This window comes from Artibeus jamaicensis, unplaced genomic scaffold (assembly GCF_021234435.1).
Source record: "Artibeus jamaicensis isolate MK-2021 breed Jamaican fruit bat unplaced genomic scaffold, CSHL_Jam_final contig_793, whole genome shotgun sequence".
Classification (NCBI taxonomy): Eukaryota; Metazoa; Chordata; class Mammalia; order Chiroptera; family Phyllostomidae; genus Artibeus; species Artibeus jamaicensis.
The window spans coordinates 9,335,064-9,358,482 of record NW_026521975.1 but is presented as its reverse complement, the minus strand read 5'-3'; the positions used below and the strand labels follow the sequence as shown (position 1 = coordinate 9,358,482).

Genomic DNA, 23,419 nt, shown 5'->3' with positions numbered 1-23,419 from the left:
GAAAAGCCCTTCAGCTAACAGCACTCCAGTGCCAGGGAACTTGCCATGGATGAGGACCTCCTCACTGCCAGGTGTGCATGTGTTAAGGGCGAGGGGAGTCATGGGATCAGGGCCCTCCTACCTGTGGCCTGGTCCAGCCAGCATGCTCTGTTCGTCTCTTACAGTGTCTTGGCTCAGGAGCCCTAGGAAGTGTTCAGCGGATCCCAGGGGATCAAGAGAAGTAACATCGCAGACTTTCCTGCCTCAGCCTGTTTTGGCTGTTAGAGCAGATTGAAGAGGGTGGCTTGGTTCAGCCAGAGGGTATCTTCCCTCTCACCGCATCACACCTCTCAGCACTGTCCCTCAGCTGGCAGGAGTCCCGGCTCACCTGAAGTCATCAGGATGCTGGAATTCTTACACCATTTTCCCAAACACTTGCTTTGTCACTTTGCTCAATGCCTTCCTCTCTTTGAACCTGTTTTCTCATTTGTAAAGTGGGGGAAATCTTTCTTTCCCTCCCTCCATTATAGGTTTGCTGTGTCCAATGAGAGCACATTGCTGGCATCATTACTTGTAAGAGAAAAAGGCAGAGGGGGCCTGGACCAGGAGGGAGGGGTGGGAATAGAAAGACCTTCAACCTCAGGATGCAGGAAAGCTTTGCAGAGTTATTTAATTCCTCTCCTTACTTGGGGCTACCCCAGGGCGGTGGGTCCTTTGCATTACAATGCCCCTCAATCACCAGTGTTGTACTCAGCCTGGTCACCCCTAGAGAAGACATGTGAGACTCAGGGACCTTGTGGTGATTAAGCCTAAAGAAAAGTTTCCAGTCAGAGACCTAAACAGATAATTCCTTGACACAGGTGTGAAATCATTTGGGCCAGTGGTTTCCAAACTTTTTTTTATTAGAACCCTTTTTTCATAAGATCTTAAAGCAAACCCCTTATCAGCTACTTCTGAAGAATTGCTGAGACTCCAGGAAGTACCACTGATTTATTGTGCAGATGGAAAAAATGAAGCTTGAAGAGAGGATGGAATGTGATCAAACCACACAATAAACCAGTGGTTAAAACAAACAAATTCTGCAAACCACCTTCAGCTCAGGCCTCTAACCCTCAGCACAGGTGTCTCTAGTTCAACGGCACATCAAAGGAAAATGGAAGGTTTTTCCACTTCCAGACTACTTACACATCCTGAAGAAGAAGGCTCAGAAAGGGGGCCTGGGGTAATAAATGGGGGCAATGTATTGACACAGTTGCAATGAACAAATCTTACTAGGGCACTGGGGGCTGTAGTCTCCTTTGAAAACAAGAATGTTTGGCAGGATGTTTCCAAGTGCTGAGCCCCTTGCTGAAATAAAGCAGAAGCAGGCCCTGCAAAACTAGACAAAAGGGAATTCCTTCCAGCTGCCTTGGCTCTGCCTTCTCCCTTGCTCCTCTGAGACCTGGCAGCCAGGCTTTGCTGGTGGCCAACATAAGACTGACTCAGCTGCAGAAGGGCCCCAAATGTCTTCCACCAGTGGTTACAGGGCAGGTCATGAGCCACAAGGCAGAAAGTGACTTTTGGTGGGCTTCTTGGGTTGGCTTCCTGCCCTGGGAAGCTGACAGCCTGGGATGGGGAGTGGGCACAGTTGACCCACAATCAGTCCAGCATATTAATATGGGAGAGGTGGACAGGGACTGAAGACCAGGCACAGGGCATTGTTGCTAAGAGACTTAGAAATCTGACCTAGGTCCCAAAAGAGCTGAGGGAGGCAATTATCCTCTGATATACATCCGTGTGGCCCAGAGAGGAGGGAGGAATGCACCCCAGCTGCTCAGTTGGGAGGCAGGAAGAGGCAGGACAGGTAAGCTTCACGAGGAGACGCGTGGAACCAGCAGGGATCCCAAGGCCACTGGGATCGCTGGGATGTGCTGCCTCCTGTGGGAGGGTCCCCGCTGCTGGCACCTCTGGAGCTACTGAAGAGGTGAACCAGGCAGAGGACAGGTGCTACTGGGGGCTGACCAGGGAAGGCTGCAGAAGGTCCTGCAGCTATGCCCGCTGGCATCTGCCTGCCTAAATGACATGGCTGCCTCCATTTCTCTGATCTAGGGAGTGGTGTTGCCATTAGTTTAAAGAACACTTGCTTTCTGAAAGGAGCTGAGGTTGAGTGAAAGGTTCCTGAGCCTGATCTCTCCAGGTGGAGATTTTGCTCACCTAGAAAAGAGACAGGTCATTTTGTAGAGGAACTTGCAGACAGGTTCTGAGCAAACCCCTCACCCCAGTCTCTGCTGGCATCTGCCAGAGCACCACATCCTCTATGTTCAGGGCCTTCCAAGCCCTGGCTATTCCTGGCCATGAGATACTCTCAGGATGTTCGAGCTGGAGGGGCCTTCAGAGACTACAGAGTTTTGTGGCTTTCACAGTGTTCTACAACTAAGGAGAGGCCTCCACCATAGTGTAAGGGAGGACAAGGGATGAGAGCTGAGACTCACTCCCCATTCTACTCAGGACCGCAACTTTGACCTTTACTACATTGAGACTCTGTATGAGACTTATGTCCTCTTTTGAGTTTATTGTTCTCATTTTCACTTTGTAGTGCATGACCTTGGGCAACTTAAAAACCTGTGTCTCAGGTTCTTCATCTGTAGAATGAGAAGGGAGACAGTATTGTTTTCACAGGGTCATTGTAAGAATTAAGTGAATTAGTGTATGTAATGCACTTAAACGTGTTGAGCCTGAGTCACAGGAAAAAAATGTGTGTTAGGAATGGTTGTTATTGTTATCATTACTATTCTTTTAAGATGAGGAGAGTGAGGCCCAGAGAGGAGAAGGGACTTGCCCAAGCGACAAGGGAACTTGGTAGCAGAAAGGTGATGAGCATCAAGGGTTCCTGACTATCTAGTGCACAGGTAGCAAACACAAGGCCCGTGGGCTGAATTGGCCCTCCAGCTTGTTTTATCCGGCCTGGCACCTTGTTTCTACCCAGCAACAACATCGAGTTCTTGCTTAACTGTTAAGGAGTAGTTACAGTTATACAGCCCTAACATTACATTCTGCCCTTTAAAGGCAACTGCAAGGCTGATATGGCTGCTGGTGAAAATGAGTTTGACACCCTTCATCTAGTGGAATCCTTTGTCTTAGACATTCTGAGGTTGATCCTCCATGGAAATCTTTGAAGATAAACAAAAGATCATTTAGGGGAGGCCATGCTGTCTAAGGGGCCTCTGGTACAACCTCTATGGTCCTCAGAAGAGGAGGAGGAGGAGTGAGGGTCAGAAGAGAAAGAGGAGAGGAGAAGGAAGAAAATCAAGAGGGAAGAAGAGGAGGAGGAGGTGGGAGAAGAAGAGTCTTGAGCCATCTAAGAGATGGTTTCTTAGCTTGGCCTGCTGTAACAAAGTACCACAGACAGTGGCTTATAAGCAACAGAAATGTATTTCTCATAGTTCTGGAGGCTGGGAAGTCCAAAATCAAGGTGCCAGTATGGTCCAGTGAGGGTCCTCTTCCTGGCTCATAACTGGCTCCTTTCACTGTGTCCTCCCATGCCTGGTGGAAGGGGCTGGGGAGTCCTTTGGAGCCTATTTTATAAGGCACTAATCCCATTCCGGAGGGCTATACCCTCATGACTTAAGCACCTTCCAAATGCCCCACCTCCTAATACTATCATCTTTGAGGGATAGAATTTCAATATCTGAAGGGGGGCTGGGGAGGGAAAACAAACATTCAGCCCAAAGCAGATGATCTCCTTGGGGATGTTCTTCTTTTTTTTAAGATTTTATTTATTTATTTTTAGAGAGACGGAAAGGATGGGAGCAAGAAAATGAGAGAAACATCAATGTGGAAGAAAAACATAAGTGGGTTGCTTCTCACACACCCTCAACCGGGGACCTGGCCTGCAATCCAGGCATGTACCCGGACAGGGAATTGAACCGGCAACCTTTTGGTTTGCCGGCTGTCGCTCAATCCACTGAGCCACACCAGCAAGGGCCTGGGGATGCTCTTGAGGGAACATCTTCATTAGGTAGAGGAGCTAGGCCTCAAAAATATTTCAAGTCTTAGAATTTTGTGTTGGGGGATAAGTACTACACTTTTGGTGGCCCAGTCTCAGCCCGATTTATACCAGTTTCAGCACAGTCATAGCCTCCTTTCCATCTGAGCTGAGCCACAGCCCCCACTGGCCCAAGAGAGGTCAGGGAGGTTGCAGCCAGCTTGGCAGGAACCCTGCTCTTTGTCTGAGAAACAGTCAGGGCTTGTGCTCAGGAGTTAAAGAGAGTCTGGTTCTGAATCCTGTCACTTTCTGACTGATTAGGTAAGGTATTTAAACCTAAGCTTCAGTTAAATCATCTATAAAATTGGGATTATAAATCTTGCCTCTTAGTATTACTGGAAGGATCAAATGGAATAATGCACATACTGGCACATAGGAAGTGCTCAGTAAATGCTTATAATTATTGCTATCAAATGTGGTTTCCTGCCCCTAGGTGTGTGCAATGGCTTTCCCATCCTTGGTCCAGCTGGGGCCTATGTTACCTAGGGTTTACTTTGCCTAGAAAAAAATAATTCCAAAATAGTAGTAATACAGAAAAGACAGAAGTTTATTTCTTTTCACGTAAAATCAAGATGAGTGGTCAAGAGTGGAAAGTAGTTTCCAGTGTCTGGCATCCAGACACTATTTTGTAATGTCCATACATGATTTTGACCTCATGGTCCAAGATGGCAGCATCCAAGTTTAAGGCAGTAGAATTGAAGGGTTGAAGGAGCCAAAGGGGGCTTATAGCTATCTCTTAAGGAAGGTTCCTGAAGGCTGTTGTACACTATGTCTGCTTATATGCCAATGGCCAGAACATAGTCACATGATCACCTTTAGCTGCAAGGGAATCTTAGAAGTATAGTCTTTATTATAGATAGCCATGGGCCCAGCCATATGTTGATGTATATATTCCTATAGAAGAGAAGACTGGATATCAGAGACCTGTAGCAATCTCTGCCCCAAGCCTCTGGCTTGTCTAGGCCAGCTAGGCAGCTGGGAGCCAGGTACTTGAGCACTAAACAACTGAGCAAGGGAAAGACCCTTGCCCATTCATGGTCCCTCACATACAAGGTTAGTCCAGAAGGTATCCAGCCATGTAACATGAAAAACAAAGACATTCATTGAGGAAGATACAAAATACGAGAAGCATTGTAAATAGGACAATGACGCCTCAGTCCCCTTCAAATTAGGCATCTTGGGACCTCACACAGTTCTCCCATTTTACATCGGCTGCCTCATCGTATTTTCCTGAATATCATCAATGGTCTGAAATCTCTTCCATTTCAAAGATGATTTTAGTTTTGGGAGAAGCCAGAAGTTGCAGGGCACCAAATCTGGGTTGTTGAGATGACTCAACCCAGGGCAGTTGAGTCACCTGGGTGATTTGACATTTTGCCAAAAAACTCTGTGTGAGATATGAAGCATGAAGCGGGAGTATTGTCATGACGAAGCTGCCAATCACCAGCTGTCCATAGCTGCGGCCTTCTGAGTCATCCAGATAGTTTCTGAATGTTCAAGCTTAATGCAAAATTTGATGCGGATCCATTGCTCTACTCACTCAATCAGTTGAATACAATGGACACACAGTGCACATGCTCACTCAATGGCATCTACTGCCCTCACTGACTAGCACAGTGAAGTCGTCATTGTTCACACCTTCCAGTCCACTCTCCTTGGCTGTCAGGTTACACGATGTTGTGCAAACCATTCTTGTTATATTAACAATGGTTTGACTTTTTTCTGGACAGACCTCAGTATGCCATTGACCTAAAGCTCCAAGGCTGGGCAGGGAAGAAGACAAATTAAGTTGTGTGTAGCTTAAGTTTTATGTATTTCTGGTAGAAAAAAAGCATTTCATTTCCTCCCCCAAATCATGGCACTTGTCACCTTGGGTTAAACTTTCTGGCCTCCTGAGCTCTGGGAGGGCAGTGGGATGCCTGCCTTGGACACTCCTGCTCAGGACAGGGCCTGCCACAGAGAAAAAACTCAAATAATAAAGGGAACAAGGAGTGAAAACAGATGCTACTAAGCATAGGGTTGATGTCTGAATATGGGAACACTGAGGGCACTTGTATTATCATCAGCAGTAGCTCCTCCATTCCCATCAATATCCCCTGAAATCACGTGCCAGTCTGTTCCATTGAAACAAGTCTATTGACCCTCCCTGTCCACAGGGAAGTTTATGATGCCCTTTATAATGTCATAGAACTTTCATCAGGTCCTAGTGATCTGTTGCTCTTTACCCTGTTTCCTTGAAGGTGCCCTTGAATTTCCCTAAATTTCTATTCAATACCATGTTCTTTCTTTTTTCCTTATGGTAAGTCCCATAACACTTTGTATACCTTTGATCAAACATTGAGTCAAAATTTTTGGCCAAAATACAATATAATTAGGAGAGAGAGAGTAAACAACCCGGGAGCAGAGCTCACAGCCAGGGGTCCAGCAGAAGCTCACTGGCTGGGAGTGGTCCCAGTGAGCCAGTAGTGGCAGTAGCCACAGAGCCCAGTGCAGTCTGTCAAGTCAGCTCACATCATCTGAGAGCACCATTTAGCAGCACCGACAACCCCAGGAAGATGGACAGTTCCTCTTGAAACAGGGTTGAGGTGGGGGTGGGGGTAGGGCTGAGTGCAGCTGAAGTTGAGAAGAGCAGCCAGCTCACTGCTATTTCTGAAGGACCCCAATGTGATTACTCAGGGAGCTGTGATTAAGCTCATCTATAATTTGATGAGTGGAAGCAGCCTTACATTTTATAGAGTGATTAAGTCTCACTGAGAGAACAGTACAAGGTGTTTGGGGGCCTCAGCATCCCCTAAGGTTGGTTCCCATTTATACTCTCTGCTCTAACATATATTCATGGATGCCAAGGCCAGGATGGTCCTCAGCCACTGTCCTGAGAATACTTCCTGGCCCTGCTTTCTACACCTCCAGCACTCCGTAGTGCTCAGGCCACTGCCAGATCCCATAGACACAATGGACACAGTTGCGGTGAGATGCAGGAGAGACTCAGCCTCCCTTCTCTGCTGCTTTCTGAAGAACTGTGGGCTAGGAAAAAGTTGAGTTTAATGCTCCCCACACCTCACAGGCCACATGGTCAGCCTCTGACTGAGCAGAGTATAGCCCAGTTCAAGGTCCCTGATGAGGGAGACTGAGGTCAGCTGGGGGCTAAAGGGAGGGGTCCTAGGGAAGGCCTGGGATTCTTTCTTGGCTCTCCTACTTTCTGTGGTCTTGGGCAAGTAGCTGTTCCTCCCTGAGACTTAGTTTCCTCATCTGTAAAATGGGAATATGGTCTTGCCTAAGTCACAAGCTGTTTATGAGGGTCAGATGAAAGATAAGTTGTGAGCACACTCGATTAGTTGTGAAGGGGCATGTGCATGTGAGGACCTCCCAGCAGCTCCCCAAGTGTATTCAAACCTGGGTCAAAGCTTTTGGCTGCATGAGGGGACTCAGGTGGCCACTCAGCTTGGTGTGTGTCATCAAGAATGAGGGTTGAGATAACCACAGCTGCAACCTTGTGCTCAGACAGTGAGGGGTATGAAAACCTTGCAGAATGAGGGCCCTGGACTCTTGACCTGACTGGTCCATTTCCAAGTATCCAGTGGACTAGTTGAGATTTAAATTGTTCCATGTGGGTCTGAGTCAAGCCAAGTGCCAAAGGAATTCAGTTAGAGGTGGTAGATTTCCACTCAGTCTTTGGATAAATTTTCCCCAACCAAGGAAACACCATCTGGGGGAAGTGATGAGTTCTCTGTCACTGGAGGGTTTCAAATCTGGGCCCGCCCCCAGGAGGCCCCCAGGAAGTGGAGACTCAGGCTTGATGAGAGCTGAGCCCCATCTTTCCTTCTCTGAGTTTTGGGGTTCCTGGCAGCCTCTCCCAGCCCCAGCCCATGGCCTGGTCCTTGGTGCTTACCCTATACCTCTAAAGTCACCACTCAGAAACCACCTCCTTTGGTGCCTATCGACATGGTGAAGGCCTTATGGTGCTGGGGTTGGTTTGTTCAGGCTCCATGAGAGCACACAGCACCATAGTCCTGCTTGTTCCATCTCCTCACCTGAGGATTCTCAAGCTCTGTGCTCATTAACCCTCAATGAGCAGCTCCAGAATCTCTCTGCCAAGGTCTGGGTTAGGGTGTTCATAGAGCCCTTGGAAATGCCCCAGGTAGGGGCGGTGTTAGTCCAGACAAGGCAGACTTCCTGCTGGAGGGCTGCTGGTGGGCGCCTCCAGTACCTTCTCTCCTAGGTAGTGGCATCCAGAGCCCAGAAGGGAGGGAAGCAGCAGCTGGCTCACGTGGCAGCACACTGCAGTTGTCACTGGGCATGTGTGTACAGATTTTCCCACTGTTACATAATGGATGCATTTCCTCCTTCTTATTTTGGATCCTGATGCCAGCTGCCATGATTTTCATGCATCACTAGCTCTGGGTTGGAGGTTAAATCTAATTTGGCTTCCCAGTTGAATCCCTTACTTGCTGAGAGACTTGGAGTAGTCTGTTTGCTTAGGTATAAAATGAGATACTGACTCCACCCTGCTTACCTCCCAGGGCCGCTGCAAGAATCCGGAGAGAGAAAGGGGTGAACTGGCTGTGTAATGTGCCCAGACTATACAGATGTCTCTGGCTGTTGCTTGGCAGCCCGAGCCTGATGCCACCTGAGCTGGGGGAGCCTCTGCTTGCAGCACCTGTACCAGGTTCGCACAACTTTGCGGAGCTGGGCACTGTTTAAATCAGGTGGTGAGCAGGCCTCCCAAGTGGGGACCCTTTGGCACGCCCCCTGCTGTGGGCAGCAGAGGCACAGCCCAAGCAGCTTGAGGCAGGCAGGGCCAGGCCAGTCACCTGCTCACAGTGCCCCTTGGTCCTGGGGTAGAACGTTAAGCATAGCTCTGTAATAAGGCATTGTCAGGAGCATCTTGCAAAAAACCCTCCACCAGCCTCCAGCCATCAGGGAAGGCTTAGTGCCTGCTGAAGACAGCAGGCCATGGGTCTCACAGACAGACGTGCCACTGGGCAAAGTCCAGGGTGCAACCTGAGCCTCTCCTGACACTTCACAAGTTCGAGGCTTTATCTACATGCTTTCCCTCCTCCAGCAGGAGGCTCGAACTGAGGCCCTGGACTGAGACCCACCTGCTGAAGTTCACACCACAGGGGTGGCAGAGTGGGACTGGCAAGGGATGCTGGACTCTCTCCCCACCTCACAGGCCCTGGGAAGATCAAGTAAGATCAGGAATCCTCATCCCTGAACCAGGCACCTGCTGACTAGGAGGTGGGTGTACTTATCAAGGGGCCCAGACCAGTGCTACAGGCTCAGACAGCGGGAGAAGCATCTTCAAGCCTCCCTGACCCAGTGAATCCTTCCGAGGAGTGTATGCTACAGATGGTGCTCCTGCCTAAGGCAGTGTCATTGGTTCCCGGCAGGACTGGATGGTGAGACCTGGGTGACAGCCTCTGAAAAGTCTCCTCCTTCCCCTCAACCCCACAAGGAGGGGCAGCTCTCTGCTGACAATGAGTGAAGGTTCCCAGGGCTGTCGGGGCCACAAGGTAAGTGAACAGCAGCACTCGGGAGCCTTTCATGCTGGTGCTGGGTCTGCCCGGATCCACTGTGATGCTAGAGTTGCTTCCCCTCTTGGGAACAGCCATCTCTTCTCTTCTGCCCACCTCAGTGAGCTCTTGTAAGGATCAGAACTAGACCTGCACCTCTGCAGGCACTAAGCTGCCAAAAAATGAATGGTAAATGTGAGGTTTGAACTAGCATTAGATTATCTGGAGAGGGACGTTCTCTGTGCTTTTCAGTCATGAGGATAAAAATTAAAAATCGGGGCAGCTGCAGGCCAGCCTAGCAGTTTTCTTTTTCTCCTGGAGACCCCAGCAGACTTGGAGGCAGGTTCTGCAGTGTTCAGCTTATTGCTGGACCCAACTTAGAGCATGTGCCCATCTCTGCTTCCTGCTAGTTCCCAGCTATCCATGCACTTGTGTGACAAGTGTTACATTCATTTCCCTTTAATAAAATTAAGCATGAAAACAGAAGATGTGAAAATGCAATTCTGAAAGGCAAGCTTTGTGAGACAAAAGAATCTTAATGTTATATAAACATGATGGCCATCAAATGTCCCTCTGGTCTCTGGAGAATTTCAGACCTGTCTGCCTTCCCTGTCATCCCTGCGGGCCCTCTTGGCCTCACTTTGCAGAACGGAGCTGGGACAGGGCATCCATGATTGAAGACAGGGCACAAAGGCCCGAAGGGCAGGGTGAATTTGCCCGTTGTGGGACCTGCTTTTCCTTGGCACTGCCTGAGCCCCACGGCCAGTCCCAGCTACCCGGGAACGCTGTTTCTAAAGGGCCTCTCGTGTTTGTGCCAGTGGGGATCAGGAACCGCTGAGAGACCTCGGGCTTGAGTGGAAGCTCCCAGCGGGGAGCAGAGGCTGCGGAGGCAGCGGGCCCTCTAGCGGCCGTCCCGGCCGTCCCAAGGAGAGTGGAAGGGCCCATTTTTCTGTGGGAGTGAGCACTCAGGAGCCAGTCCTAGGCCTGCAAACCACCTGGAGGAGGGTAGTGTCTGGCTTTGGTCCAAACATCAGACCCTGGAAAATTTCAAGGACAGCAGCCTTCAAACCCAAACCCTAGAAGTGATAACTCAGACTCTACCTATCAGTGACCTTGCTTCCTAATTAAAAATAGGGCCACAGCAGGAAGGCAAGCCATCAACAAAGGCCATCTTGAGCTCCACAGAACAAATGTGTGTGTGAATGTGTGAGTGTGAGCATCATACAAGACAGGAAGAGACTCCAGACCCACACCTGGAGAAGGTGCCAGTGTCTGGCCTTTGTACCATAGCTCCTGCCAAGAATGCCCCATTAATGGAGTTTCCGCCCCAAGCAAAACCAAGCAGTCTCAAACCAGAAACCACTCTTTTAGCCAAAGAGCACCTCCACAAGTCAGTCCTAAGTCTTAAGGGGTTGGAGAAATCTGCAAGTAGAAATCTTCACAATGTCCCCACTCTCTCCACACAGTTCTGAATTGCCGGCTATGGCCACACACACCAGCACCACACACACGCAGAGGTGAATGATGGGCACGTGGCAAGTAAGGCTCGGGCAAGGCCGTAGAGCTCTCGGAGGAGACTCGGCTGGATCCAGAGCACCCTGTAACACAAAGTGTGAAGCAATGCTACAGCAGGGACAGGAACACGTGGCTTGGACCATTCAGAAGCAATAAAAAGATTATTCACGTATCCAATTTGTGCTACAAATTCTTTGCATACAAAAGAAAGAAATCTGTTCCCTTACTCATGAGGTTGGCTCCAGGATGCAATGAGATAAATTTTTTGAATGGGGATTTTGACTTAAAAATGTAAAGGATTTGGATTCTATTTTATAATAAATCTGCTTTTAATATAAAGATATTTCCAAAAAATCTTTGTATGAAATCAACTATAGAAAGGTAGTTGCAACATGTTTGCCCTGAGGTATAGGGGCCCTGCCCATCATTCTGCAACCGCACCGAGGAGGCCTGGGCTGGCTAACCCCTTGGCTGACACTAAAACTGGCAGTGGGGTCCTCCAGGGACGGTGGATTACCCACGAGTGGGTAATGAAGAAGTGACTGTCCAAGCTCCGTCCTCCCTCCCACCAGGGCTCCCGGCAGAGGCCAGCCGGAAACTCTTCAGTGTATATAGATCCTGTCGGAGATGGCCCCAGGCAAGTGGGTCACGATCTGCATTCGCAGCCACCAGTAGTAGTCCATGGGGTGGTAGCGGGTGTAAGGCTTGGCAGCGGTCAGGGCATGGGTGATAGCGTTGATAACAGGGGATATGTCAGTGGAGCCACTGTTGCAGTAGGTACGCATGGTGGCGGTCTTCTCATCAAAACACTTCTTGTCATAGTCCTTGCGCACCACCTCAGGCAGCTCGTCCCACAACTTATTGGCAATGGCTTGGATGCGCTCGGGGCTATAGAGGCTTGTGGCAGCGATGAAGTTGCCAGGTTCCACCACGCAGACCTTCACACCCAGAGGATGCATCTCATAGCGCAGGCAGTCAGAGAAAGCCTCTACCCCGAACTTGGTGATGCAGTATGAGGAGCGGGCTGGATAAGGTATGCGGCCCAGCATGCTGCCGATGTTGATGACGCGGCCTACAGAGGAAGACAGCAAGCACCTGCTCAGAAGGCACTGCCTGGTGGGGCAGAGGGCCTGTGCCTGGCGTGTTTCTAGAGACCTGGCTAGACCCTGGTCTCCTGGCCCTTGATACTTATTTTGTTGCCTGCCAGGTGAGGGCCTGGCCTTCTGCACCACCCAAGGTCAGGGGGCCTTCTTGGTCATACTCAAGGCCAGCTCAGGCCCACACATCAGCATCAACAATCCTGATATTCTCCAGGTAGCCGGCTGTACTGGGCAGAACAGGGGAGGAGAAATGAGCAAGAACCAGGCCTGCATACCAGGAGGGCACAGTATAATGCGCAACACACAACTAAGCTGTGTCTCACCGCTCCCGCTGTAGCTTCCCCCCAAAATGTTATCACCTGGCAGCGTTCTCTCAGCCAGCAGGGAGGGGCAAGGGCAGGGGCAGGGTTCTGAACCTGTCTGCAGGACTAGGACATGTCAGCAGAGTCTCAGGCACTGGAAAAGAGTGATGACTCCAAGCAGCCCTCCCACAGGTCCAGCCCCTCCAGACAGACAGCCAGGCAGACCTGGGACCTGATTACCCTAGGTGTGCACCCAGGAAGTAAAGGCACAGCCCTATCCTGGGCCCTATGAGAGTCTTCTTTCAGAAACCTTTAAGCTGGAAGTCACTGAAGGGTTCTTCTAAAATCCTTAGCCCCTGTGGGTTCATCCTATCATTGCTGGGACCTTGGGAGAGATCACATGGATCTTCCCTTCTTGCCGTCATCTTTGTTGTTCTTAGGTGGTTTGGTTACATTTGGCTGCCTAACATGGTTTGGGCATTTTGTGCTCTCCAAATTTCTAATCTCATTATTTTTTACTTATTCGCACAATTGTTTCATTTTTTAAAAATATGGCATAGTAACACTCGAATGGACATACCAATATCTACCTAACCATTCCCATACCGATACTATGATATATACAAAGTTCTGTACATGAGTTTGGTTATTTCTCTAGATTAGGTCCCCAGAGTAGGATCCTTTGCTGCATAAACTATCTCTCATACGCTGCATTGCTTGCCTTTCACCTGAAATACCTTCTTTTTAAGATTTTATTTTTTAGAGAGGGGAAGGGAGGGAGAGAGGGAGGGAGAGAAACATCAATGTGTGGTTGCCTCTCGCACGCCCCCTACTGGGGACCTGGTCTGCAACTCAGGCCTATGCCTTGACTGGGAATTGAACTAACTAGTGACCCTTTGAATTGCAGGCCGGCACTCAACCACTGGTCCACACCAGCCAGGGAAAATCTGAAATACCTGATGAAAACCACACATCCCTTTCTGCCCGCCAGGCAATGGCTCCTCCACTCACCACCACCCGCAGGTCCCACCGGCCCCTGGGAGTCATGTGCTCAGCCTCACTAGGCTGCGGGTGTTAGATCTGCTGTGACCTACTCCCATTCTGAGCAAAGATGAAATTGTGGGGCAGGTCCAGGGGGCAGAAGGGAGGTCCCTTTCCAACTCACCTTTGGCCCTTCGGATGAGGGGGAGAAAGGATTTTGTTACCCTCACTGTGCCCCAGAGGTTCACTTCTGCCACCTCCTTGTAGGTCTCCATGCTGGTGAACTCCACCTCCCCGAATGTTGAGATGCCTGCGTTGTTAACCAGGCCCCACATGCCTGGATGGGAGGGTGCAGAACTGAGGTCACCACGCCTGTTACGTCACCCATCAGCCTGCTGCCCACTTTCCTCCCCGCTTTCATCCTTTTTCCCCATGACTTGCCAGCTTTGTTCCCAAGGCTCTGGGGACACCTTCTAGAATCACCAAAGAAAACAGGAGACAGATAGTGCTGGCTGTCACCCTCCCTTAGTCTAGCCGGTCCAATCCTTATCTTTTTTTCCTCCTTAATTGAGCCTCTGGGCCCATCATGACCAGGCCTGCTGGTGCCCCTAGCCTGGAGTCCCACCTCACCTCACACACTTCCACTCTATTCCAGCCCCACAGGCTCAGCCCCATGCTCCTCGCCCAGGCAGCTGTGTGTTATCCCTGCCTCTGAACCTTCGCTGGCATTTTCCCTCTTGCTGGAGGCCAGGGGAAACTCGGAAGCCTTTCAGGCCAAGCTCTTCTGGAAGACCAGAGAGCTGACCCCGCATCCAAAGTCACACAGCAAGTAAGAGGCTCAGCCAAGCCTTGATCTCAGGTTTGGCCCCCAATCCTGCTTCACCCTGAGACCCACCTAACCATGATTCCATGCTCTGACCTCCCTTCTCCTAACAATGCACTGTTGCTGGTTATCATTTGGTGAGCCCCTGTGATCCAGTAACCTGTTCATCATTAACTCATCTGTATTCACCTGGTCTTTGCAGGTACACAACATGCCTCAGACTTGTGTGGTCCTGTGGGGGCTGAGCACAGGGTCAGAGCAAATGCACGTTCTCCCAATATACCTGGGTTGACTGTTTCCAGTAAGACCAGCAAAGGGGCAGCTGGCCTTTACAGACACAGAACACTGGTGCTAGAAGGTTCCTTAGAGGCCGTTTAGTCTGATAACTAATCTTACAACTTGGGACACAGAGGCCCGGAGGGGAAAAGACTGGCTTCAGTGTGCCAGTAAGTTAGAAGCAGAAGCTAGTTGGGGAAAGTGGTGCTGAGGAGGCAGCCATGTTTTACAGGGCCCCCTTTGAGTTTGGTTTTTGGGATGCAAGGACAGGACAGGCCAGAGCCTCAGGACAGAACAGGGCCCTGCCACTTTGGTGTGGAGACCCTCAGGGTTCAGTCTCCAGTGCCCATGAAAGCCCCTGTCTTGGTGCAGCAGCCTCAGGGCAGGGCTGCCCTCCCAGGGGCTGTCTCAGGGAACCCTGGCTGGCTTGCTTCTGAGTTAATCATGGACTTTGTGTAAATGACAGAGTAATTGGTCTCAAGCTGCTTCCCTTCCGTGTTACCCAAATTAAAGCCTTGTCAACTGACCTCTGGTGTCTTCTCCTTCAATTATGGGGAGTTAAGGACACTTATTAGGGAAAGGAAATTGCTGGTTAATATAGTACTCATGGAGTTCTCACTCCCACTCCCCAGCAAGTGTTAAAGCCTGTTCTCAGATTTCACTGGTGACCTGACTGTGAACACTGACTCAGCCACTATAGCCCCCACAGCTGCAGTCCAGCCCTGCATAATTCCGTCATTCCCCCACCCCCTTTCTAGGAAGCGTCTCTCACCACTTGGTGAGGCTGACACTTAACCCCCCCACCTTCTCAATGGTAAGCTGTTGGTCCTCTCTCCTTTTTGCAACTTCAACTCTTCCACTGCCCCTATTTCCTTCCCTTCAAGGTTGTACACATTAGGTGCTTAATAAATGGTTGTCAGGTGAATGCAAATACAAAGTCTCCACATCCTAAAGAACCTTCTCGTAACCGTGCTACTCCCTCAGGCATCTACTCCCTGTCCCTCAGCAGCCAGGCTTCTGAGAACACAAACCAGCTCTGCAGCGTCCCACTTCGCGGGCACCCTGGCTCCCAGCCTACCACTGCTCTGGGGACCCAGGGTGCTGCATGCTAAGGACACCAAACTCTGCCCTTGCTTTCAGCTTCTCCACAGCATGAGTACTGCTCACTGTTCTTGATGCTCACTCCCCCCTTGGCATTAATAAAACCCACGAGTCTCCTCCACCCTCCTCGCCACCTTTCTTCTGCCTGCCCCACCAAGACACAGGTGTCTGGTCCTAGATTGCCTCCTCTGAAATCACACTTGGGGCTCAAGCAGCCTCATTTTCTTTATGTTCATGCAGTTTTCCAGCTGCTTTGTGTTCGATTTGTATGGGGCGATATCACACACACCCCCAAAATCATCTTTTTTCCGTCTAACGTTATTTACAGCTGACACTGATATCCGAAAAGTTTAACTGCGCTTGACCTGTGAAAGCACATTGCTCCTGGATGACAGCTCCGTGGCCTTGATCAGCAGGGACAGTGTGTGGGCCCAGGAGCTCGCCTGAGTCCTTGGCCCACATTCTGAGTAAACCCATGACATCCCTGCTGGTCTGGGCGGCAGCTGTGTTCCTGCGGCGGCCCCCTCACTCCTCTGTGGAGGGGCCCCATGTACCCCTCGGAGACATGGCTCTCTCCTAACCCCAGTCTCCTCTTCCTGACAGTCCGTTTCACCTGAGCGTCCCACCGCTCCCCAGCACACCCTAACCAAACCAGTATATCAAGTTCCCAGCTGCCCAACCCCGCTCCTCCTCCTTGTTCATAGTTCCACTTTCATATTTGACTCCTCCAGGTCCTTTGTCTCTCCCCCCACCTAACGAGTACTGTTAACGTTACTGATAAAGATCAAAAGGGCAGCTGCCAGGCCCTGACCTAAACGTTTTGCATCTGTTAATTCACCTGATCCTCACAACCAACCTATAAAGTAGATATTAAATTGTCCGATGTCCGAATGAAGCAGCTGAGGCTCAGAGAGGTGGAGTGCCCTGCTCAAGTTACCGACAGTGAGGGGACAGGACAGAATGTGGGTCCGGGCCCGTGTGAAGACACGGTCCTGACGATTAACCCGGTGCTGCTGTTTGGCTTCCTCTGTGGTGTCACCGGAATCAATGTCTTCTTTCCTGTGTCCACGGCATGGGTTGGGTCCTGCCATATCTCCCTCCTGTACCACCGGAGAAGCTTCTCCTGTGTCTCCCTGTCCCAGTCTCTTCCCCACCTCCCCCCTGATCCAACCTCTCTAACTGGAGGTGCCTCTGCCAGTCACTCCCTGCTCCGGAGGCTGCCGTCCACAGCAGGGCACGGCCAGTCTTTCCAGGCTTTTCTCACCCACTCCCCTTCAAGTAGTCCTCCTCCATGAAGGCCCGCCAGCCTGCTGCTCCCTGACATCGTGGCCCCTCCCGCCTCTGCTGCTTCCTGGCTCTGTGCAGCTCCCCCACTCCTCAGCTTGAGAGCAGCAGACAGGTCTAAGTATGAGTTCTGGATGGCTAGCAAAGCACCTTCCCCACTTCACAGATGGGCAAACAGAGGCCCGCACAGGTGAATACACAATCCCAAGGTTACATTTGTAGTGAGAGGTGAACCTCAGAGAAAAGCCAGTCTTCTCACTCCCAGACCAGGGGTATCCCAGACAACATGGTCTTCCCTGCCCATGGCATAAGGTCCCTGTGCTAGCACAGTTCCCCACAGGTTCTACCATGAACTGCCAGCTTCCACTGGGCTGGTGTCCAACTGCTAGCTCCTTCTGCCAGGGCAAACCCCTGGTGCTCAGCAGGTACTCCATAAATATTTACTGGCTGCGAGGGGAGTGGTTCGAGATTGGATCATGCTCACAGCCTGCTAGTAGGCCCACGCACTCGGCCTTTTCCTGGGGTGGGAGTCACGTGCTCCAGATGTCCAGTCCCTTGGAGTCCTGCTGGGGAGCAAAGGGACTGGTGGCCGCTGGCTCACAGCTGCAGCAGAAAATCCCCTTCATCTCACCCCTGAGACTGGCTCCCCTGGCTTTGGCAGCAACTGTTCCATTGAGCCAGGGTGAAGGGCACCAAACTGGCCATCAAAATGTGCCCTCCACTTGTCTCTGGGGAGCTTCCTGCTCCAGCAGAGGCTGAGTCTGAAGCTGCCACCCCTTTAAGAACCATGAACTGGTCTGAAAACTCTTGGGGGGTGCCACCTGGAGTTCAGAGACAGTACTGCCAGAGCAGGGGAGAATTAGAGCTGCTTGCTTTACCTACCAAGAGCACAGCCCTGGGAAAGAGGCAGGGGACAGCTGGGAGGGAAGGAGAAGGGAGGGGGAGGGGGAGACCTGTACGAACATACACCTCTCAGATTTATTTTCTTTTCAGACCTAGAAACCTTCAACTTTTTTTCCCCCTTAAATGCAGTTTTGGTTAAGTAAGCTCATGTTGAATGGTTTATCAACCCTCACTGGAACAGGTCATGAGGAAAAAGCATCTGGGAAAGGTTTTGCATCAGGGTGGTATTGGGGTTTGAGCACCATCCAAGGACAGTGGTTTGTGTGCCTCGCCCTCGTGGCTCCGGATTCACACTCTGCGCTTGCTGGTTAGGCTATCCGCTCAAACCAACGCAGGGAATGGAGGTGGTTCTGCCCTGGTGGGAGGGGACAAGGATCCCCTGAGCAGCCCCCAGACTTGGTGCAACTCCATGTTATGCTCAGTTCTACAGTGATGATTCCTTTATACAGGCATTTTAAACCACTACAAACCCACAGGCCAAAATGAAGTGGCTTCATGGTGCTGACTGCAGCTGTTTCTCTGCCTAGTAGTTTATGAAGGCAGCAACCCAGCTGCCAGGGAAGACGGAGAGGAGAAGGATTGACCACGAAGAGGGGGCGAAGCAGGCTGCATCGTCTGCACTGGCAATCATCCCAATGGAGTTCCCATCCAGACTTTCTTAATGGGTTAGGAGCCCTGGGTTGCCTGGTAACTGCTAAACAGACATTCTGGAAGTCACAGGCCTCCCCTTAGAGAGCAGAGAGGCCTGGGAATGCCTGCTGTGGGGTGGGGATGGCACTGGGCTGACAAGGTGACGCATCAGTGACAGGCTGGCCACCAGAGCAACAGCTTTTCTAATATCCACACAGCACAGGAGCTGCTAAGGTAGGTGCCAGGAACAACAGCATGCCCACCTGACTGACAGTGCCCAGCACAGGCCCTGGTCACCACACCCTTTTCCCTCCCCACTGCCAGCAACTGAAGTCACTGCTCGGGAGAGCTGTCCCCACCCCCACCCCATTCTGGGGGAAAGCAGAGCTGAATGAGGCATCCTATTTCCACTCGGGCCGTTGGGAAGCTCAAAGGTCGATGCCATAGATGAAGTCAGCAGACCAAACTGGCTTCCCCAGGCAGCACCAGCTACCGCCGCTGCTTTCTCCATGAATGGCGTCCCCTCCCCTCTGATGCACAATAGAGCCCCACCCACCAGGGTCCTCCACGGGCTGAACTGGGAGGACACTTGAGTCATTGTGTTATGGAAACTTTCTGTAGTGTATGCCCACGTTGGCTACTGCCTCCCAAACTTTCTGCCCCTTGGGCTTCTGGGGCACTTCCCCAACCTCTCTGACAGTTGTCGCTTCCCCTTCTCTGGTACCTAATTGCTCATGTTCCCCAGTAGACCATCCTTGCATCTCCCCCCTTCCAAGTCTTGCCTCCAACCTTGGACACCTGATATCAGCCCAGGTACTCCCCCCAGGGTGTTCCTTGGGCACTTTAGCATCTTCACATGGAGGGGTACCCCCTCCATGCGGGGGTACCACGTGTCCAGGACAGAGCCCTCCTGTCTCTCCCTCATCCTCATATGCATCAGTCTCCAAGTCCAGTCAGCTATGTCTTCTCAGCACTTGCATCTGATCCTCCTCTTCCCCAGTACTCACTGCCCTCGTTCAGGGCTCTTGTACCTATATTGTCCCTTTAAATCCACTCCGCACTGTCAGCACAGGCCCCAGAGCAAGCTTTCACAAGTCTGACCAGGTCATTCCCTTCAGGAAATCCCCTTCGGTGGCTCCCACTGCCCTCAAGAGAGTGGCTACTTCCCTTGCCTGGCACCGCAGGCCCTGGACAAGTTCCCTCCCAACCTAATTTGCTGCCATCAGCTTCATCAGACTTGACCCCTGACTGTAGCCCCCTGGCACACCTTGTGTGCTTCCCGCCATTACTCGCGGGCTCCCCTCCTCCTGGAACACCCTTGCCAGCGCTCTGCCACAGTCTGCCCTAACTGGCCCCCTTTCCAGCTCACCCCAAGGTGTTCAGTCCCTCTGTCCTATGCTGCTCCCCAAGAGGGGACCTGGAAATCACCTGGTTTAGTCCCCCAGTGAATTGTGACGTTCTCAAGGTCAGGGACTACGTCTTGGCCATCTTTGTGTTCCCGACCCATAGGCCCAGCTCTGGGCTCTGTGTGGGCCTTCTGTGGGCATTGGCCAAGCTGACCCGGACAAGCACATCCATTCATCAATCCTGTAGATTCTGAAATCACCTTTGGCTTCACTTCACATTGCCTGGTTGCAAAGTGTGTGCCATTTAACCTACTGTGCAGGAGTTTGAACAGTAAAGAAAGCAGTCTTTGGCAGGAAACCTGCAAATAGAGGGTGGTGTTTAGAAAGGGCTCCTGTGCAGCGCCTCGCTGCCCCAAGGCGCCCCCTACCTTTCTCAGGGTCCTCCAGGCTCGCGCGGACAATCTCCACCACTCTCTCCACCTCCTCGCTTTTGCAGACATTGAGCTGAACAGTTCTCAGTCGATCGCTCTTCAAGCTGTCCAGTTCCTTGGCTCCAACATCCCCTTTGTCCTGAGGAGGAGACAGATGCTGTTTCACCCCCCTGCCTCCAGGCCGAGGACAAGGGCCAAGGCAGGGCCTGGCCCCAAGTCCCTGCTGAAGCTGGGGTTACTACGACTGAGGCAGGGGTCCCTGGAGGTCCACTCTGCCTGCTCCACCAGTTTGGGGGGGGGGGTGGCTGAAGATGTACCAGGCACCAAACTAAGTGCCACAGACACAACTATGAGCCCCTAAATCCTCACTGGCAGGACCATTTCTCTAAGCAGAGGTCACAAATTAAATACCTACCAGTTCCAGACATGTGGGTATCACATGGTGAGAAGGGGTGATACTCAGGAGTGGAGCACAGTCTTGCCTCTCAGCCCCTGCCAGCTCTTGTCCACATATACATGCAAGCTCAGGGTTAACAGATGCTTGTGACTGAAATTGCTGTATAAAATCTCTTAATTTTTTAAGTGTTCACAGCTTATTTGTGTTTTCCAAAAAAAAGAAAACAATACTTAGGCCAAAGCACATCCACAGGCCACACGTGACCAGCAGGCTGCGAGTTCACCACCTCTGTTCTCAGCCAAGGGCCTATCACCTTCCAGAGCCAGGCTCTGCTGCCAGCTGGGTCGCTAACCAGGCTCCGTACACTCAGGTGCATCCTTTAACAGGTGCCTGGTTTTTCCCGATACAGTTAGTCATAAGGACACTGCCACCTGTCCTGATGTGCTCAGGTCCGTGGAATGAGGAAACTGTTTTTTGAAAAGCCTGTTAAGTGATAAAGCACTATGCAAATTCAGGTAATATGACACATGAGAAAAGTATCACTCACTCAGCAAACATTTCTTGGGCCTCTATCATGTTGCAGCACTGTGCTAAGTCCTGGAGACACAGAAATATGTAACAGTGCCTGTTCTCAGAAATCCACATTTTAGGGAAGGTGGCAGATGAGTAAGCAAACCGCACAAGGAGTATTAGTTGCAGGAAACCTTGTGGAAGGTGGGGGGGCTGCATAGAAGGTGGGGTGGGCAGGCAAGGCTTTCCAAAGGCAGTGACAGCTCAGGACAGGGGCCCCTGAGGCAGTCGTGTGGCGTGAGGCCGGAGAGGTGGGCAGAGACTGTGTGGTGAGCTGCAGGAGGGTTCACATAAAAGCAGGTGGCATTTATTGAGTGTTTACTGCACTTCACATTGTGCTAAGCACTTGACATGCATTTTCTCATTAGTCCTCACTCACATCGTGAGACAGTTTGTATTATCATATTTCATCTCTTCTATGACATTTTTTCACACTAGGGATGAGCTACACACAATGTGAAAATGAAACACTGGCAGTCATAATATAATTGGCAGTGATTTTCTCAATGGTGGTGGGATGGCAATGGGTCTTACAAGAGCAGAGGAGGAGCTACGGAGGATGAAGTGGTCAGAGGATGGCCTACTCTCAGACAGGGGCTTGCCCAGGGCATGGACAACCAGTACTAAAGCCTGGGCTAGAGTAGCTGGTCCATATGTCAGCAGAAAGTTCTCTGTGGGTTAGGTGGAGTCTTGCATAAGCAGTTGAACCAGAGGACCTGAACCCCAGGACTGGAGTTCAATGTCAGAGGGACGCACTGTCGGAAGAACTCAGAAGGGAACAGTGAAGGGACCATGTCCAATGGGGCCAAAGGTGATAGAGATAATCATTCTGGAGAGAGAATTCAGGGAGAATATGGTGACAAGAGAACTGACCTGTCCTATGCAGCCCAGAAAACAGAACCAGGGCCAAGAAGTCAAATTCAGCTCAAAATGATGAGTGACTGTCACAGTCCGGAGGTGGCATGGACTGCCTAGGAGGTGTTCAGACACTGAGGGTGCAGGTGGGGGTTGGGGCAGGGTGAGGAACATGGTGCGGAGAGCACCCAGGCATCAGACGGGAAGTCAGGCTGATGCCCCTCCTTTTAGGTATCTCCCTAAACCGCTGTCCTCTCCAGGGAGTTCCCAGTGCCCCACCCCAGGGGCCCTACTGCGGACACAACACACATGGCTCCTAAGTCCCAATCTGGCACTGGGAGTGGCAGCTACTCCCAGAATCACCTCTGGACACAGCAGCCAGTTATGGGGCTTGGGTCACGCAAGGCTTGGCTCTGAAAGACCTGGATGTGCCAACCTTCCCAAATGACACGGCAGGTGTTCCATCCACAGGACAGACAGGCCTGGACTTTCTGCTGCCGTCCCCACAGAGGGCTCACCCAAGAAGAATTCCCTGGCATGCCGCCTTCAAGGCTGGAGGGGCTGGTGCCGCAGACACCGCTCTTTTCCACACACAGCACACGGGCACCAGGAAAACACATCTTGTTTTAATCCGGTGGCTCCTCAAATGCTCCTCAGAGCTGGGCCCAAGAAATCTAAGTCCTCAAAAGAGTGCTGATGTCTACTTGCAATAGGAGAGAGTCCACAAGAAGCACCTGAGTGTCCTTTCCTCTTCCTGGATTTGGCTAATCCTGCTGCCATCTTCAGCAACTCCGGGACGCCACCCCTGACCACTCCTTGGGCCTCTAGCTAGCATGAAGCCAATGCGCCTGCAGCCCCCAGGGGAAGCCCCTCACCTCAGGTCAGGGTTTCCACAAGAGGTTGGTTTGGCAGCTTGGCATCTAAGAGCTTACTCTCAAAGGAGACTGTCCACAGCCTCAGGTTCAGCATTCAGGCCCCCAGGAGAGAAATCCCACCCTCCTACCTTCACCTGACAGACTCCCCAGGAGTCTTCATCCGCCTCTGAGCAGCTTCCACATCCTGCTCCTGACGGGCACCTTGACTGGGAAAGGGCCTCTCATTTTGTCCCCAGCTGTTCCAAGGAGACCTTTCCCAATTGCCCTCAGCCTGTGAGCTGCAGACTATGGTGGCTCATCCACCTCCAGAGCCACCTGTCCTCAGGCCATGGGCCACATTGCCTGGACCACAGTGCCTCCCTGGCTCCGAGGTTTCTTTCTGTCTTTGTCCACACCTGTCTCGATACTCAGAGACAATCTTTTAGTCCTGCTGCATTGGTGCTGGTGTAACTAGTTTATTGATAAACCCGCTACTTACACTATCCCTTTAAACTTCATCTGTAAGCTCTTTTTC

The 23,419-nt window shown here is 51.3% G+C and overlaps 1 protein-coding gene across 4 annotated transcripts in view; it reads right to left on the bottom strand.

Annotated features, from left to right (window-relative positions):
• Nucleotides 1-3,195: 3,195 nt before the first annotated feature.
• Nucleotides 3,196-23,419, bottom strand: part of BDH1 (3-hydroxybutyrate dehydrogenase 1) — a 93,899-nt gene continuing 73,675 nt past the window's right edge. For 3 of the 4 annotated variants that reach the window (XM_053672896.1, XM_037147421.2, XM_037147423.2), the window contains exons 5-7: nucleotides 20,206-20,347; nucleotides 13,599-13,751; nucleotides 3,200-12,103 (exon numbers count right to left, since the gene is read on the bottom strand). In XM_053672896.1, the coding sequence (XP_053528871.1) occupies nucleotides 11,634-12,103; nucleotides 13,599-13,751; nucleotides 20,206-20,347 (765 nt within the window). In that variant the 3' untranslated portion in view covers nucleotides 3,200-11,633. Of the gene's footprint in view, nucleotides 12,104-13,598; nucleotides 13,752-20,205; nucleotides 20,348-23,419 lie in introns of all 4 variants that reach the window. The other variant, XM_037147424.2, reaches the window with a different exon arrangement.